At 27.2% G+C, this 17991-nt stretch overlaps 1 protein-coding gene across 2 annotated transcripts; it reads left to right on the forward strand.

Moving 5' to 3' along the window:
• Positions 1–3458: 3458 nt before the first annotated feature.
• On the forward strand, positions 3459–15386 carry LOC120080250 (putative linoleate 9S-lipoxygenase 5). Of its 2 annotated transcripts, none has more exons than XM_039034865.2 (9): positions 3459–3685; positions 4361–4650; positions 7021–7261; positions 8716–9054; positions 10027–10112; positions 10482–10589; positions 12209–12513; positions 13468–13729; positions 14472–15386. In XM_039034865.2, exons 1-9 carry the CDS (start codon positions 3490–3492, stop codon positions 15225–15227), a joined length of 2583 nt encoding a protein of 860 aa, XP_038890793.2. In that variant the 5' UTR covers positions 3459–3489; the 3' UTR covers positions 15228–15386. The 2 variants fall into 2 exon arrangements, with proteins under 2 accessions (XP_038890793.2, XP_090170393.1); XM_090314267.1 differs by having other exon boundaries at positions 3667–3685; positions 4575–4650.
• The last annotated feature ends 2605 nt before the right edge of the window (positions 15387–17991 follow it).

Consider the following 17991-nt stretch of genomic DNA (forward strand, 5'->3'; position numbering starts at 1 on the left):
AAAGTAAAAGACATGGAAAGGATAAATGAAAAAGGAAAAATATGGACTAAAATTGAAACTTCAATCTACCATTTTACTCTTTCTTTTAAAAAAGATACACAAAGCAAAATAATTTTTTTTCCCTTTATTTTTCTTTACTTCTTTTTTAATATATATATTGTTTTTATAAGACGACCTAATGAAAGGGATAATCGTATATTTTTATATAAAAACATTTGTTTAATTTTGATGACGAATTAAAAAATTATCTCAGCATAGAACTAATGATTAAGAATTGTGTTCTTCAAATACGTTTAGGAGTAGTTTCTTAAATTCTTTTACATATAAAAAAATATTGAAAATTAATATGGAAGTATGCATTGCACGTCAAACAAAGTTATGAACAATGTTACAATGTTCTACCGAACATTCAACAAATATAAATAATAAATTATAAAGTGAACATCAATGATTGGTAACTCAGTTCGATGAATAACACCTACGTCTGGGGAACAATATGGTCAAGAAAAATAACTTGTAATAGATGATAAACAATTACAACATAGTACTTATTCGTAATGACTATACAATTACAATGACCCATGTATTACTTAATCATTTAACCGTTTACCTATGCTCCCCCAAGATATAAGATTCCTTCTATCGGATATTTAGGCTTCCCCTAAGAAAGGATATCAGTGAAGAACATTTTAGGCTCCTCTTAAGACTAAGACTCTCCCTCTAGATTTAAGCTCCCCTTAAGTCATGAGACTCCCTTTCACTTGTATTTCACTTGTACTTTATCTTTTTCTTTCGAGCAAAGACCACTTCAATCGTTTAGTTTAGGCACCACCTAAATCTGAGAATCTATTCTCAAAAAGTATACTCATATAACACACAACTAGCTTGGAGTATGTCTCCAACTCACAGTAACAAAATCTTCCACGCCTTCGAAGATTGACAAAATAAACACTTGTGACAAAAGAACTCCACATGACAAATTACGGCTCTCCAAACTTTTTTATAAAAACGATCCGCCTTGATCCAAAGACTAAGAGTCTTTAAATAAGCACGACAAATACATAGAAAGGGCAACCCTAATTTTCAAAAATAGTCGCGCACGGAGATGGAAAAGATTTGCAATAATACTACTGACAAGATTACATAAGAAAAGTATTTTGCAGAAACAACATTTCTAAAAAACATCCATTAACTAAAAAGGCCAAATGCAAAGACAAACCGACCAATAACGATCTACCTTAAACAAATATTCCCAATACACAATGTGTAACCATTGTAATAATCAGTAATAGCTGAAAATCACTTAAATTTTTTTTATCTCGTAACATTTTTAGAAGAAACACTCGAAAGTGTTTTATTTTATTTTATTTTACATTTTAGAATATACATACATAAAGTACATGTTTATTAGTGATAGTCAATTTTAATATGATAAGTAGTTTGAATAATTAATATTTTATCTTCAAGAGAAGTCTTAAAATTTTAAAAATAACAAAAAAGGGAATTACATTTAAGAGAAATAAAATAGATGAGTGAAATAAATTAGAGATGTCATTATTTTATAAATATAGCAAAATGTCATTATTATCAGTAATAGACTGCGATAGACCACGATAGACATAAAAAGACAATTTTGAAATTCATAGCAATATCCATTTTAAACACCATTTTAATTATTTAACATTTGATTAAACAAATCGTATGATTTAAAATAGCATCAACAATTGTATTTCAAAGTGTAAAATTAAATATTGAATTTATTTTAAATGAGTAAAATTTTGTTTCACAATGTAATTTTAGACATCACAAAAATGATTTTAAACTATGCATTCTCAAACATGCAGTTAGTTACTCAAATAAATTTATTGAAAACATGACAAAAACATAATCGTTTTCATTAAAATTACTTCTATTACAAATATTATTAGAAAAAGATACTTTTTCGTTAAGATACTATTTTGTTCTTTATATTTTAAGCTTGTCCCATTTTTTTATTTATTTTTTTATTTTTTAGAGAAGAAAACATAAGATCAGGGGTGCACCCGAAGATCTCTACTAAGTGGACACATTCTTAACACCTCATCATCTCCCATTAAGATATATCACTAATAACATATGGAAAATACAAATTTAAACACATTGAACTCAAGGCTAGAGGTAAGCCTGAAGGGCAAAACAAAGAAGATTACAAATGATAGAAAGCACTTAGATTTAGTGCAATTTGAGCGGAGTGTATGGTTTGAAGAGCTTGTTTCGATGTGTCCAAATACAATTAATAGATCTAATCTCGTCCCAAAGATTATTTGAGTTTTTAAATTGGTCTTTGAAAGTTCTACTATTCCTTTCATTCCAAATATTCCAGAGCACTGTGGCCACCAAATTGTAAGTGATGATCGCTTTTTTTGAGAAGTTCTACACATGGAGGAGACTTAACTCTTTTGTAATAGCACTACCATTCTACCAACCAACATTGTTATATACCAACTCCCACGAACTTTTTGCATATTCACAGGAGATAAAAAGATGGTCCATATTCTCCCCATTTTTTTTGGCAAAGAATGCACTAGTTCGGGTTTAGAGAGTGTTTATGAAGTTTTTTTTTTTTTTTTTGAAGAATCTCCATTGTATTAATGTTCTTGTGTGATAGAGACCAAATGAATAATTTGACTTTTTTTGGAATGCTTGTTTTTTAGAGGAGCGTGTAAGTCTTACTGTCTGTAGGGATATCCATCGTGCTGATTTGAGAATGGAGGGATTCTTTTGTGGAGGAGATTTTAAAGATACCATCGCTGCAAAGCTTCCAAATCGTTTTGTCATTACCTTTGCTGCTTTGAGGAATAGTTAGATTCAACTTCAAATTATTTCACTATTCAAGATCTCTCTCTAAAGGGCCTTCATAAATCTTCAATTTTAATCTGCCTTCATAAATCTTCAATTTTAATCCACATACTTTCAATAAACCTTAAATTTAGTTTCTCGAAATTAATTTTTCATGAAATTAATTAAATAATAATAATAATTTTCAGGAAAGAAAAGTACAATATGGGACATATTTTCAAAATTTGTAGTAAAATGCTATTAAAAAATAATTAAAAAAACAAACATTAATCACTAAATTTAAGATTTATTGAAAGTACGAGAACTAAAATTGAACCATAGAAAGTACAAAAACTAAAACTAAATAATTAACAATGTATAGGGACGAAAATGGTACTTTGGTTTGTGGGCATAATGAGTATGTTAGGAATGTGTCAACTTAATTGACATATCTTAGTGTGTCTACTAATCACTCTTACCTCTAGTACATTATTTAAAAAAATAAAAACATTGGTATAGGGACGAAAATGGTATTTTAACGTTTTTTTTATAAAAAAAAATGCTTAAACCCCAGTCTTCAGTTTGTTTTCACTCATTAGTTTCGTGCTATAAATTGAAAATGGTTTGTTATTTTCTTTTATACTCATAGCCTCTTTATTATTATTGTTAAAGATGTTGCTTCATACCATATCAAAACTCAAGAGTCGAGGCAAAGGAGAGGTGCAGAAGATTAAAGGGAAAGTGGTTTTATTGAGAAGTAATTCCTTGGATTACAATGAAATTCAGTCTTCAGTTCTTGACAATATCAGTGAGTTTTGGGGAGCAAAAGTTTCTTTTCAGCTCATCAGCTCTGTTAATGGTGATAGATGTAAGTTTCTTATATTCTTAGTTAAACTACATGATAATGATTTTATTTTCAATTTTCTTTTTAAAAAAATTACATGCATCAAATAAAGGTTCCATCTTCAAGGCGTTGAAAAATCCAACCTTCGACTTGCATCGACAGTGAGTGTCTATGTCGATGCCAGTCTATATGATTCTTTCTCGACGGATCTATCCAAACAAAAATTTCCGACTAAATATACGGATGCGTCGGCGAAAGTTTTAGTTGGAGTTTTCTAAAGCTTTCTCGACGGGTTTTTGCGTTGATTAAACTTTTTTTTTTTATAGTGATGTTTATTATGGTTGTTTGATATTGATTTAGTTGTAATAAGTTTGTAGAAACCTTTTTTTTTTTTTTAGTAATTTTCAAATTTTGATATAGAATTTGAAAATATATCTAAAATATTATTAGATAGCAAAAAGGTTATTAAATCAGTTCTAAACATTCTTCAATTTTATTTTTTTTAGTACAACCTTCTACTTAAAAAAATGTCTTATAAGTGGATAAATTTAAATATTTTGTGTAATAGGCTTCTGAATATCGATGTAATTCAAATTCTTAGTCCTATGTCAGTTGACTTTTTTTTTTATCTCCAAATGGAAATTTTTTAACCTATTTCATCAAATATTTGTAATTTTCATGTGGCATTTTGTTAAACAGCAAAGGAATTACAAGGAAAAGTGGGAAAGAAAACTTATTTGGGAAATTGGATGGCAAAAATGGTACCTGTATCACCAGGGGAAACAGTGTTCAAAATAAGTTTTGATTGGGATGAAGATATAGGAATTCCAGGAGCTTTCTTAATAAGAAATAATCATTTTACCAAATTTTTCCTCAAATCTCTCACTCTTGAAGATGTTCCTTGTGTTGGAAGGATCCATTTTGATTGCAACTCTTGGATTTACCCTTCTGGAAAGTACAAATCTGATCGTATTTTCTTTGTCAATAAGGTATGATCTATTAACTTTTGTTTTTATTTTTTGTTTCTCGTTTTTTATTTTTTTTAAAACTAGAATAACTATTTATGGTTTTTTTTTTAAAAAAAATCTAAACAAAATTTGTTTGATAATTATGTTTTGTTTTCGCATTTTTTCTCTCTTTTATAACTTAATTTAAATATCAGTTGGTTATATAATATAAAAATATCAAAACAGATTATAAAGAAATTAGTATGGAACGGTTATATTATCTAATGTAAATAGGTCTAGAAAACAATGCATTAATAAAGCTGATTCTTATGTATGTATGGATGTATATATGTATATGTGAGTGTTCGGGTCAATTTAAGCAATATACCAACTAATCTTACAGGACTCCCCACTTGAACCTACAAGGTTGGTGTCAAGGAAACTCGTAGGAATATTAAATCCTAAGTATAGGTAGTCGCTATGGATTGAACCCATGAACTCTTAGTAATTTAACAAAATCATGCTCTCTATTTATCTCTAATCCAATCCCTAATTGTTAATAAAGTAAATTCTCATACTTTAAATGTTACTACAATTTGATTTGTAAATATTATCTCTCATTCAAATCTTATTTTTTTAGAAAAAGATAATAGTCTCCCACTCGAGTTCTTTGCCTTAAATGATGTTGCTTGTCATTGTAGAAAATATAAAATACCAATTGAAAATTTTAAATCCTAAATAAAAGGTTAAAATGAGCATATATAGCTCAAGTAGCATAAAGATTATCTTATCGTCCTAAAGGTTAGATGTTTGATTCTTCCTCTACTTCACGAAGTTTTTAAAAAATTCAAATATATATATAATTCAAATAATATATATATACATATATATATGAAAAAAATTAAGAAATAAATTAAATAATATATAAATATACATATTGCAAATTAAGAATTAATTTATAATTTATTCACCCTTATTTTGTTTTCTCTCACCTCTTTTTTTTCCCTGAGTTCTATTAGCATTTTGACGTGTCTAGCTAATTTTCTTTTTTTTTTTTTTTTTTATCAACTTATGTGATAAATAAAAGGATAAGATCTCTATTGATAAGAGAATTCTTATGTATATAATTTGAAAGCAAATAATAGTAAAATATCACAATCGATCTACGATAGATTGTGATAGATTATTATCTATGTCATGATAGTAATTTATCATAATCTATTACAGATAAACAATGAATTTCTATATTTATAATTATTTTGATTCATTTTTCTATATTTAAAAATAACTCTTATATTATTATGTAATAGAGTCTCTCATTAATTAATTTAAATTTTATCAAAATTCAACGATGGAGACCTTTTAATTATTCACAAGTTGGATCAAAATTCAATCATTGGGTTATTATTTTTTTTAAAAAAAAAAAAATTGGACTTTCATTCTTATTTTATTTTGATATCTTTAAAATATTTTATTTTAGTCAAACCCTTAATTAGATAAGAAAAACATTATTCTATCCATTTTCATTAATTTTTTTTCCTATAATAAAATTGACACGGCCAGTCTCAATTATCCTCCAGTATTCTAATGAATATCTATTCGAATATAGTTTTGAATTATATATCTTTGAAAGGTCAAAGATAATATTATTGCAGCATTTGAAAAAAATAAGAATATTTTTTAAATAAAGAAGAAAAATTCATCTAAATTTCTTTTAAAGTTGAACAAAATAGTTTACATGAAATGTTTTCTTTTATATGAACGTGACTAAGTAGAAACTTAATACGTGAAAGATGTGTCACTCGTAATTTATTGGCTTGATGAATATAATTTATGAAAACAATAGTCATTATTATAGAAAAATACTAATTACAAAAAGAAGAACAATATTTATACAAAAGTTGGGGATTACACCTTGGTTAATTTATGTGGTTAGTTATTTGTGAATATTCAAATAATGATAAATAAGATGCCCAATCCAACTTTACTTTTTATGGATATAATTATTTAATTGCTATCAAAATATTATTATTTAATATATTATTAACTATTGCACTCAAAATAGAAGTTCAAATCCTTTGATCTTTCACAAAATATAGATATCCTAATTAATTGGTATAAATTTTTACAAATAAAAAAAAAATCAAACTATTTACAGAAATTAAAAAAAAAAAAAAAAAACACTGATGGTCATAGACTTTTACTAGCATCTATCAGAAATAGAAACTAATATAAGTCTATCATTGAAAGAGAATGATAGAAGTCTATCAATATCTATAAGTGATAAAAACTAATAGAAATCTAAAATGATAAATTTTGTTATTTTATGTAAATAATTTTCCTTATTTTTCTATTTTTGAAAATCTCCTTTAAATTATTTATAACTTTATTTTGGTCCAATCAATTCTTTAGGCATATATTCCCAATGAAACACCAGAGCCACTTCGAAAGTATAGGGAGGATGAGCTCAAGAACTTAAGAGGAGATGGAAGAGGAGAACGTCAAGAATGGGATAGAATATATGATTATGATATCTACAACGATCTTGAAGATCCAAATAATGGTTCTACATATGTTCGTCCTATTCTTGGAGCCTCAATGCAATACCCTTATCCTCGTAGAGGAAGAACGGGACGGTCACCTTCAAAAAAAGGTCAACGACTTTAATTAAATTTTAGATTTGTTTTTAAAAAAATTATTTTAAAGGACAAAACTACTGAAAATATGTACAAATAATAACAAAACATCACAGTCTATTCGTAATAAACAACGATAGATCGTGATAGACTACTATCTGTATCTATCATGACACAGATAGATACATATAGTATATATCACGGTCTATTGCAGATAGACAGTGAAATTTTATGTAAATATTTTGGTTTAATTTTTTATATTTAAAAATAACCTCTATTTTTTTTTCAAATAATTAGATATAAAACATGTCTAAAAATGATTTTAAAATGACCAAAATCAACTAGAAACACCTATATTTTAAAATGATGATGTTTGAAAATGTTCGTTAAGTGATTTTGAAAGAATATAAAACCACTGTTAATCACTTTGTGATAGGTTTTTTTAATGAAAGAAAACTTCTTCAATTTTCTTTTATTTTGTCTGAACGTGAAAAGTTAAAATTTTTGTTTGACTTCAACGTTGATAGTACCTTTTGTATTTTTCTTAAATTGTTTATCACTCTAAAAGTTTTTTTATAATTTCGATGTCTAACTTTATTCTCTCTAAATTGTTTATCCTTTTTTCTCTTCAATATTTTTCTTAAAAATCTCTTTGCTTTCTTATCTTTATAATATTTGTATTTTTTTCTCTCTAATTTTTTTTTTTTTTTTTTTTTTTGTCATTCTACAATTTTTTATCCCCAACATTTTCTATTTGATTTAAAATTTTCTCTAAAATATTTATGTGTCCCTCCCTCTAAAATTCTCATTCCTCTTCGAACTATATAAATTAACAACAGTTAAATACCATTAAAAAAAAATAATAATGTAGGATGCATCTAATGGGACAACTTATGATTAAACACTTTGATTACTTTACAAAGATATATACAATTCAGAACGTACTCAAATATATTTTTCATAAAAAAAAATGTTAATAATGACACTTTAAACTGTCACCAAATTCTATCAATAATATATGTCAATTATCATTGAACTAAACTCATTTTGTCATAAAATTTTAGTATCAAGCAAATATTTTATTTCATAGTTTTTTTTTTTTTTTTTGTCAACAAAAACTTGTCGTGATAGTTTTAATGCTTATAATTATCCATACAAGTTATTTTTTGAATATATGGTATTTTTTATAGGATAATTGTAATGGTAACACTTTAAGACTAATAATTAATTGTACAACAATTATTTTAAAGAATTGTCAATATACCAAAATCTATAAGTGGTAAACCCTATCATGATAGACTCGTACTAGTGATACGCTTTATTGCTGATAGACTCCTACTAGCAATATAGTTTAACATATTATGACAATAATTTTTTTTGCATTTTACTAAATTTACTTATTCTTTGGACGTAATTGCTATATTTGTAACCAGCTACTTTCATGTAACGTGCTATTATGGTTAATTACCAGATAAAAACTATGAGAGTAGATTGTCATCATCTTTGACCCTAAACATTTATGTCCCAAGAGATGAAAGATTTGGTCACCTGAAGGAATCAGATTTTCTCGCTTATACATTAAAATCAATAGCTCAGTCTATTAAACCTGGGCTTGAAGAACTATTTAACAGAAATCCAAGAGAATTTGATTCCTTCCAAGATGTTCTTAATCTCTATGAAGGAGGGTTTTCTCTTCCCAAAAGTTTGCTTGAGAAGTTTAGGCAGAGCATTCCTGCCCCATTGCTTAAGGAAATTTTCAGAACTGATGGAGAAAAGTTTCTCAAATTTCCACTGCCTCAAGTCATCCAAGGTCTGTAACAATTAATTCTCTTGCACCCAATTAGTTTCTCTATTTTAATTTGTTGAGGATGTTTGTGTGCATAGCTTATACTTTGAGTTTCGTTCTATTTTAGTTACCTACTTTTCAAATGTCTAAAATTTTGAGAAAAGAGATATTTCATCCATCAATACATGAGAAACATACAAAGATATAGCAAGATTATTATAGTATAAATTTAATATATCTACTTTAATCTATGTATTTTCATTTATTTTTATTAGCAATAAATGTGTTAGGTTTTGTATAAATTTAAATAATACATGAGTTGACTCTTTTCTAAATATATATAATATATATGAGTCTATTCATTATAGTATAATTTCATCATTATTTTTTAAGAAAATTTTTTAAGTTTCAGCCAAATTAATAATAATAAAAATATATATACATATGTTGTTATTTTTTATAGTTTTCAAAACTTTGTTTGCCTAAAAATAAATATTTGTGCGACGTTGATTTTAATTTTTATACTTTAAATTTAGATCTCTAAATTTTTAAATATTTAATTTTGATCTCTTATATTTTTAATGATCTTCAAATAGTCTTGCAGTCATGTTGATTTTTATCACAAAAAAATGTGTTTTTATTAGCATTCCCTTTATAAATTGAAAATATATGTATATATTCACATATTGTTTGTTTTTTCACTTGAAAGTTATTATAATTAAATTTAAAATTTATAAAATGTACCTAGACTAAAATTAGTGAAAGTGCATACACTAAAATGAAATCTAAAATCAAAGTAAAAGAACTAAAATCATACTTTAACCTTGATTTATTTTATTTTCTTTTATTGATTTCATAGTTTATTATGCTTGAGAAATCATGAAGCAATATTTGAGCTAAGGGGATGATTTGAGTGTGAACATAGAATTTAATGGACATAACCATGGTTTTTTTTGGGGGTCTTATAACTCAATTGTTTATGATTTAATTAAACAGATAACAAGTCTGCATGGAGGACTGATGAAGAATTTGCTAGAGAAATGTTGGCTGGAGTGAATCCTATAATCATTCGTCGTCTCCAAGTAAATAATGAAAATAATGTTTCTTTTGCAAATTTTGTTTAATTTAGGCTTTCGTTTTTTATTTTTTATTTATGAAAATTAAGTCTATTGTCTCCCAATTTCTTACCATAATTTGAATCTTTCTTAAATACAATGTTGAATCTTTAGTCAAATTTTAAAAACAAAAATAACTTTTTAAAAGCTACGTTTTTTAGTTTTCAAAATTCGATTTGGTTTTTTAAACTATTGATAAAAAGTAGATAATAAATGAACAAATTTAGAAGTGAAAGTAGTGTGTACAAGCTTAATTTTCGAAAATAAAAAGAAAAAATAAAATGATTACCAAACCGACTTTAATTATATTAATTAATTTCCTTTGATTAATTACAGGAGTTCCCACCAACAAGCAAGCTTGATCCTAATGTTTATGGTGACCAAAACAGCAAGATAGCTGAAGAACACATAATTAATAGTTTGGATGGACTCACAGTAGAAGAGGTAAATAATTAAAAGATAACAAGTAAAATAATTTGAGGAAAATTTATAATTCCATTATTTATTTATTTTAATTTTAGCATTATAATATATGGCACATATTTGAATCCCTTGGGTTGACCTTGCTTGCTAGTTCAATATTCATTATAAAAAAAACTTAGTTACCTGTACATGTCATCTCAATATATTTTCCATTTAATGATTATATTTAATTAGATCGACCCGATTGTTGACTATTTCAGTTTTAGTTGTAATTTTGTTTTAGTTTCATGTTTTCGTTATCATTTAAATTCATACCCAAATAAATATATATTTTTAACAATTACTTCTTATCCTTGGCCAAAAATAACACTTCTTTACCACTTTCAAAATCACACTCTCAGAATGAATGTGATAAACGATGGAGTTTATAGAAAAAAATAGTGTTGATAAGTTTAATTTTTCAAAACTAAAATTAAAAAAATCAAGGTCCCATTTGAAAACTATTTGATATTTGAAAACGTTCATTCCACCTTTAGATTTCTTTGATTTGCTATCTACATTTTATCAATATTTTAGAAAACCAGCTAAGTTTTGAAAACTAAAAAAAGTATTTTTTAAAAACATGCTTTTGCTTTCACACTAAAAAGAAAAAAAAAAATTACAATGAAGAGTCAGAGAGAAGCTCAAAGTCACAAATACAAGCGAGGAGCAAGCTAAAGAAAAGCCTGTTGGGTTGAGGCACGATGAGGGTACTATGAATGTGTCAACCTAGTTAAGATATCCTGATGCACCTCTTGAGTTTTTTTCCTTGTCGTATTTTGTTAAAAAGAAAAGTCACGTTTTTATTTTTTAGAATTTGGCTAAGAATTCAACTCTTTTACTCAAGAAGATGAAAATCATTGTAAGAAACAATTGAAAATAAACTAACACACTTTTTAAAAACCAAATAGTTATCAAATCAGACATTGTGTCCCGTTTGGTAACTATATTGTTTTCTATATTTGGTTTTTGAAAATTAAACCTATTTCATCCTCATTTCTTACTATAATTTGCATCTTTCTTAACTACAATGACTAAATTCTTAGACACAATCTAAAAATAAAAACAAGTTTTTAAAAACTACTTTTTTTAGTTTCCAAATTTTGGAGGTAAAAATTAGTTATAGGCTTAATTTTAAAAAATAAAAATTTAAAAACCAAATTGTTACCAAACGAAGTCCTTAATTTTTTATTTTTTGTTTTTATAAATTAAGTTTATAAATACTACTCTCACTTATTGATTTTTTGTTTTATTGTTTATTTTTTAAGAGTGTTTTCAAAATTCAAAGCAAATTTTGAAAAAAAAAATAAATTTTTAAAAACCGTGTTTTAGTTTTTGAAATTTGCATAAACATTCAAAGGTTTCCATAGGAAAGGTGAAAACCATATAAGAAAATTGTTTAAAAAATTGTGATAAACAAACCCAATTTTAAAAGACCAAATGATTATCAAACGAGACCCAAATAATTCTCGAAAGTTTAGGACCTTTGTTTCTAACACACTTCATGAATTTCTTAGTTTTATTTTTTTCATTTCTAATATAAATAGAATAAGGTGATATAAATTATTAGTAACTTTGAACTAACTCTAATATTTGTATAGGCAATCAAACAAAACAAGCTTTATATATTGGACCACCATGATGCACTAATGCCATATCTTAATAAAATCAATTCAACATCTACAAAGACATATGCCACGAGAACATTGCTTTTTTTAAATGTTGATGGAACTTTGAGGCCATTGGTTATAGAACTAAGCTTGCCACAATCTCAAAGAGATGAACTTGGTGCCACTAGTAAACTATACTTTCCAGCTGAAGAAGGAGTTGAAAGCTCAATTTGGCAACTAGCTAAAGCTTATGTGGCTGTCAATGATGCTGGGTACCATCAAGTTATTAGCCACTGGTAATCACTCCCCCTCATCTTTATTATCATATATCAAGCTTCTTATCAAATGTCTATTAACATAACTATTAGAAAAACATGGATTTCATAGGTCAAAACTAATTATTAATAAGAGTGGTAATCCATGTATCTTATAAAAGTTATGAGTTGTTCTCATATCCTCTCAAGATGGTGTGTCTCTTCGGATTCACCATTCCTTGATTTGGATCTCAATTTTGGACCGAATATCAATTTGAGTTTCATATAAACTCTTGTCGAGGATTACACATTAAAAAATTAGATGGGGAGACTTCACAATTTTTAAAAGATAAATGAGTTATTTTTCTTATTGCCAAGTGATATTGAGATGAAATGCATGTTTTTCTAACATGGTATTAGTGCTCGTGAAGTATAAATAGATACTTGGTCCAAAAAAGTATCTATTATATAAATATAGTGCTTCAACGCAAAACCAATTGTTAATGAGAGAAGTAGTCCATGGGAGTTGCCCAATGTGTGTCTTCTAAATTTTTTTTGGTCTTTCAATCTTCCTAAATGTACGATCCACAACAGTATTATTAGAGCTGCATAGAACTCAAACCAGTATTCAATCCAAAATTTGAATCCAACAAAGAGTTTCATCTGTGAAAAATAATTGTCGATGTTCCATATATATCTTTTTAAAAACTATAGGCTAATCTCTTCATATCCCCTCACAATATGATGTCTCTTTGGATTCACTATTTTTCAATTAGATCTCAAATTTGAGCCGAATATCTATTTGGATTTTATTAAGGTTCTTGATGTTATATTAAATTTACACATTGAGTTTCATCTCAAAAAACCAATTGATAAAAAAGAAAAGTAACAATCCATGTATCTTATGAAAATTATGAAAATCTTTTCATCTTTTTTATGTGAGATCTTCGATAATAAAATAATAATGGTTAATGTGCTTTTAATTACTTGTTGTAGGCTGAATACCCATGCAATAATGGAACCTTTTGTGATTGCAACAAATAGACAATTAAGTGTGCTTCATCCAATTCACAAGCTTCTTGTTCCTCATTATCGAGACACCATGAATATAAATGCATTTGCAAGACAAACCCTAATTAATGCAGATGGAATTCTTGAATCAACTCATTTTCAATCGAAGTATACAATGGAGTTGTCTTCTTATATTTATAAAGACTGGGTTTTTACTGATCAAGCACTCCCAAGAGATCTCATCAAAAGGAAAGTAACCCTAACTACAAATTCCATGGACATGATAGTTTTTGTTTTCTAAGTAGATGTATGGTAGGGATTCGAAAACTAAAAGCCTTTTGGTCGTTAACACACATTTTGATGTTAGTCGTTGAACTATGCTCACGCGACATTATAGATATTTCACCATTTCCTTTATTAATTATATGTGAAAAGATGAAGTTTTAGGCTTATTTGATAATGGGGTTTTCTTGCTTAAATTTTTAAACTAAAACTTCTTCTCTAAAACTATATTTTCTACTCTTACTTTTTTAAAGCAAAAAAAATCCCTAATCCTAAATGACTTTTAAAAGCGATTTTTATATATTTTTTTAAATTGTTACCACAAATGTAAAAGTACTTGAAATATTTGATGATTTAGACTACTGTGTTTGACAATGATTTTAAAATGTATAAAGTCACTTTTATCATGTCCAAAGTTATGAGAAATATATCGTATTTCTAGGTATCCTGGTTTTGTCAACCTAATTGAGATATTCTAGTGCACCTACTGATTCATCAACGATATCGTTTTTCTGTTAAAAAAAAAAAAAAGTTATCCCTATGATCATCCAAAATTAGTTTAATATCTGATTTTACACTTTTAAACGAGATTCTTCATACCATTAAAGTTGATTTCAAATGATTCAAAGTGTAGCATATTCAAATTGTCAAACTTGCAATTACTTTTTTAAATATAATTTAAGTTTCTAAAACTATTTTCTTTCCTCAGAGGAATGGCAATTGAAGACTCAAATTCTCCACATGGACTGAAACTCCTAATAGAGGACTATCCATTTGCTGTTGATGGACTTGAGATTTGGTTTGCTATCAAAACATGGGTAAAAGAATATTGCTCTTCCTACTACAAGAATGATACCATAGTTCAAGATGACATTGAACTCCAATCATGGTGGAAAGAATTGAAAGAGAAAGGTCATGCTGACTTGAAAAACAAACCTTGGTGGCCAAAAATGGTAACCTTAGAAGAATTAGTAGAAACATGCACTACAATTATATGGATTTCTTCAGCACTTCATGCCGCTGTTAATTTTGGACAATATCCTTACGGAGGCTATCTGCCCAATAGACCAACAATAAGTAGAAGATTCATGCCTGAAAAAGGAACTCCGCAATATTTAGAGCTTGAATCAGATCCTGAAAAGGCTTTTCTTAGAACAATCAATGCACAATTGCAAACACTTCTCGGTATTTCATTGATTGAGATTTTGTCAAGACATTCATCTGATGAGATTTATCTTGGGAAAAGAGAGAGTCTTGAATGGATTTCAGATCAGCCATCATTGGAAGCCTTTGAAAAATTTGGGAAAAGATTGGAAGAAATTGAATATGAAATTGTGAAGAGAAATAGAGATCCCGATTTGAAAAATAGAGTTGGGCCAATAAATATGCCTTATACTTCTCTTTATCCAACTAGTACTGAAGGACTCACGGGAAAAGGAATTCCTAATAGTATCTCTATATAAAACTAGATTGTTGAGAAGAGAGAAATTAGCTTCTTATTTTGGAATAAAATTGGGATGTTGTTTGTGTCTCTTTAGAAGGATAAAAACTTAGTTTGAGATTGTCGAGACTTTTAAAATAATTATTGTTGTGTGAAATGAAATAAAATAATGTTTCGTCAATTTTGATTTAAAAGTATAAAATACTAGTTATAGTATTTGTAGTCACATAATTTTATCTGACTTTATTTAAATAAATTTAATTAGTAAATTAATTTTGTCTTAATTTTACTGATTTTAATTTTGATGGTTGTTATCCACCTGTTTTTAGCTTGAAAAGAAAACAAATGGAGAGAGGAGGATGCACAAAAACCCTAGGACACACAATAGGGGAGAATACATATATATGTATGTATAAGTATAAAAAAAAAAAAAACCCTAGAAAGAAATCCCTTGAGATTTACCAAAAAAGAAACCTAGAGAAACAGAGAGGAAATAAGTGAGATCACACACAAAAGAATTAACCTAAAAATCCAAAAATCCACAACACTAAAAGAGGTTAAGCCTCAATGGAGGTTGCACTTGATAGGGCATTTGTCCCAAGGATCCACACCTGAGATAACGAACGACTTCATGTTCTCGAATCCAACCTTTAACCTTCTTCTTTTCTCTTAAAGATCTTGAAAAATAAGAGAAAGAAAAGGTATAAGAAATAATTATTTTTATTATTATTATTCCATCTTTTTTTTTTTTATGATTCTCTATCTGGATATGTATTTAGTGTAGATCTATTACTATCGTCTATTTTATCTTTATTTTATTTTTCTTTTCATATTCGTCTTCTCCTCCATCACTTATCTTCCTTTTTTGCTTTTCGTTTAAAAAAAAATAAACTGTGTAAAAAAAAAAAAATAGAGAGCAACATGTCTTAGAGGAGGAAGAAGATTTCCCTCTTGTGTTCTAAAAAAAATTATTTTGAAAGAAAATAGTTAGAGAAGAGTTGAAGGGGATGAGATTAAAACTTGGAAGTTTAGAGAGAATTAAAATGTGCAAAACATGAGGAATATGGAAGAGGGTTTTGTAAAGAAGAAAGAGAGGGGAAAAAAAGTCAATAGAAAAAAATAATAAGTGATCAAATGTATTTACAATTTATAGTAAAAAGTTTAAAAGCAACAGTTTTGAAACTTTTTGTTATAAATTATAAATATTTTTAGATTTTTTCTATTTATAAGAATTTTCTTTTTTCTTTTTTGTTGAGTTTGTTTTAAAATTTTATATTCATTTTATTATAATTTATAACTTATGTTTTATTATATCAAAATCTGAAGGAAAAGTTGTGATGCGATGTAACCATCACGATTATTTATTTATTTTATTATTAATACTTTTAACATTATTTTTAATTTTAACATTAATATTATTAATTACATAAACATATATTTATGTTGGTGTGGGGAGAAGTGGGTAACCACGTTTTTCAAAATTTATACTTTTTTTTTCTGACGTGTCAGTGTAAAGTGGGCTGCAAGACACGTGTCAGTCCCTTCTCGGCCTTTCTTTAATTGTTTTATTATTATTATTATTTAATTTGAAAGTTACTACTATCATTATTGTTAATAATTTATTTTCATTGTTTCTTCATTCTTATTACTTCATTTAATTTCATATTTCATTGTTTCATATTTTCATTGTTTCACTATTTTGGTATTTATTTTATATTAGTATCTCTCTCATATTAGTATTTATTTTGTTTTAAATATTGCACTTCACCATTTCTTTGGTTCATATTTGATATATTCCTATCTTCATGTGTTTGTATTATGTTACGAAATATATTTATTCTATTCCTTTAAAAATTAACCGACAATCACATCTAAAAAATATGAGAATCTGATTTTTTAGAATTCTTGAAGTGAGGAGTCGATTCTTTGAAAGTCTGAAATCGATTTCCAATTTATTAAAATCTTTAATATGTTCATTTATATTTGTTTTATTATGATATTTCTTTAATTATATTTTTGTTTTTATAATATTCATATTAAGTTTTATTTCATTTCTAATTAAAGTTTCTCAAAGTTTTTTAATCTTTCTAATTAAAAATTTCTCAAAGATTTTTTTTAATCTTCTAATTAAGATTTCTCAAAGTTTTTTAAATTTTCTTCTAAAACCCTTTTTAAGTCATTTAAATTTTCTTTAAATTATACTCTTGAGGTGTTTTTAAACAATTAAAAATTAATCTATAATTTCAAAATGTTTCCTAATCAATTTTTTTCTAATAACTTGTTTTCAAGATAATTTTTCTTAAAAAAGATTCCTAAGATGGAATCTGAAAAATTTGGGAGTCCAAGATTTGATGGACCTTTAATATTAATATTGTTCTTTTGAAACTTAGTAGAGAAATATTGTTGTTTTGGGATTTCGAGGCTAGAAGTCGGGGGTTGAGGATTCGACAATGTAGAGGTCGAACGTTGAGAACTCGACAAACAGAGAAAAACATGGAATTAGGGTTGTCGAGGGTTGAAGTTTCGACATGCATAAGTCGAAACTTCAACTCTCAACGAGAAAGGAAATCTCGCTAATTTTGTGATGAGGATCTCGCTCTAGAAGGGAATCTCAAAGGGAATCTAGCTAATTTTGTATATTAGGTTGTCGAAGGTTGAAGTTCTGGCATACATAAGTCGAAACTTCAACCCTTGACAAGGAAGATAAGTGGGTGAAGCAGATTGTAAGAGAGAGCGAGATTGTAGGAGAGAGCGAGATGGAAAACGAGATTGTAGGAGAGAGCAAA

The sequence above is a fragment of the Benincasa hispida genome, chromosome 6 (genome assembly GCF_027475165.1).
Source record: "Benincasa hispida cultivar pf3 chromosome 6, pf3_genome.v1.1, whole genome shotgun sequence".
NCBI classification, from domain to species: Eukaryota; Viridiplantae; Streptophyta; class Magnoliopsida; order Cucurbitales; family Cucurbitaceae; genus Benincasa; species Benincasa hispida.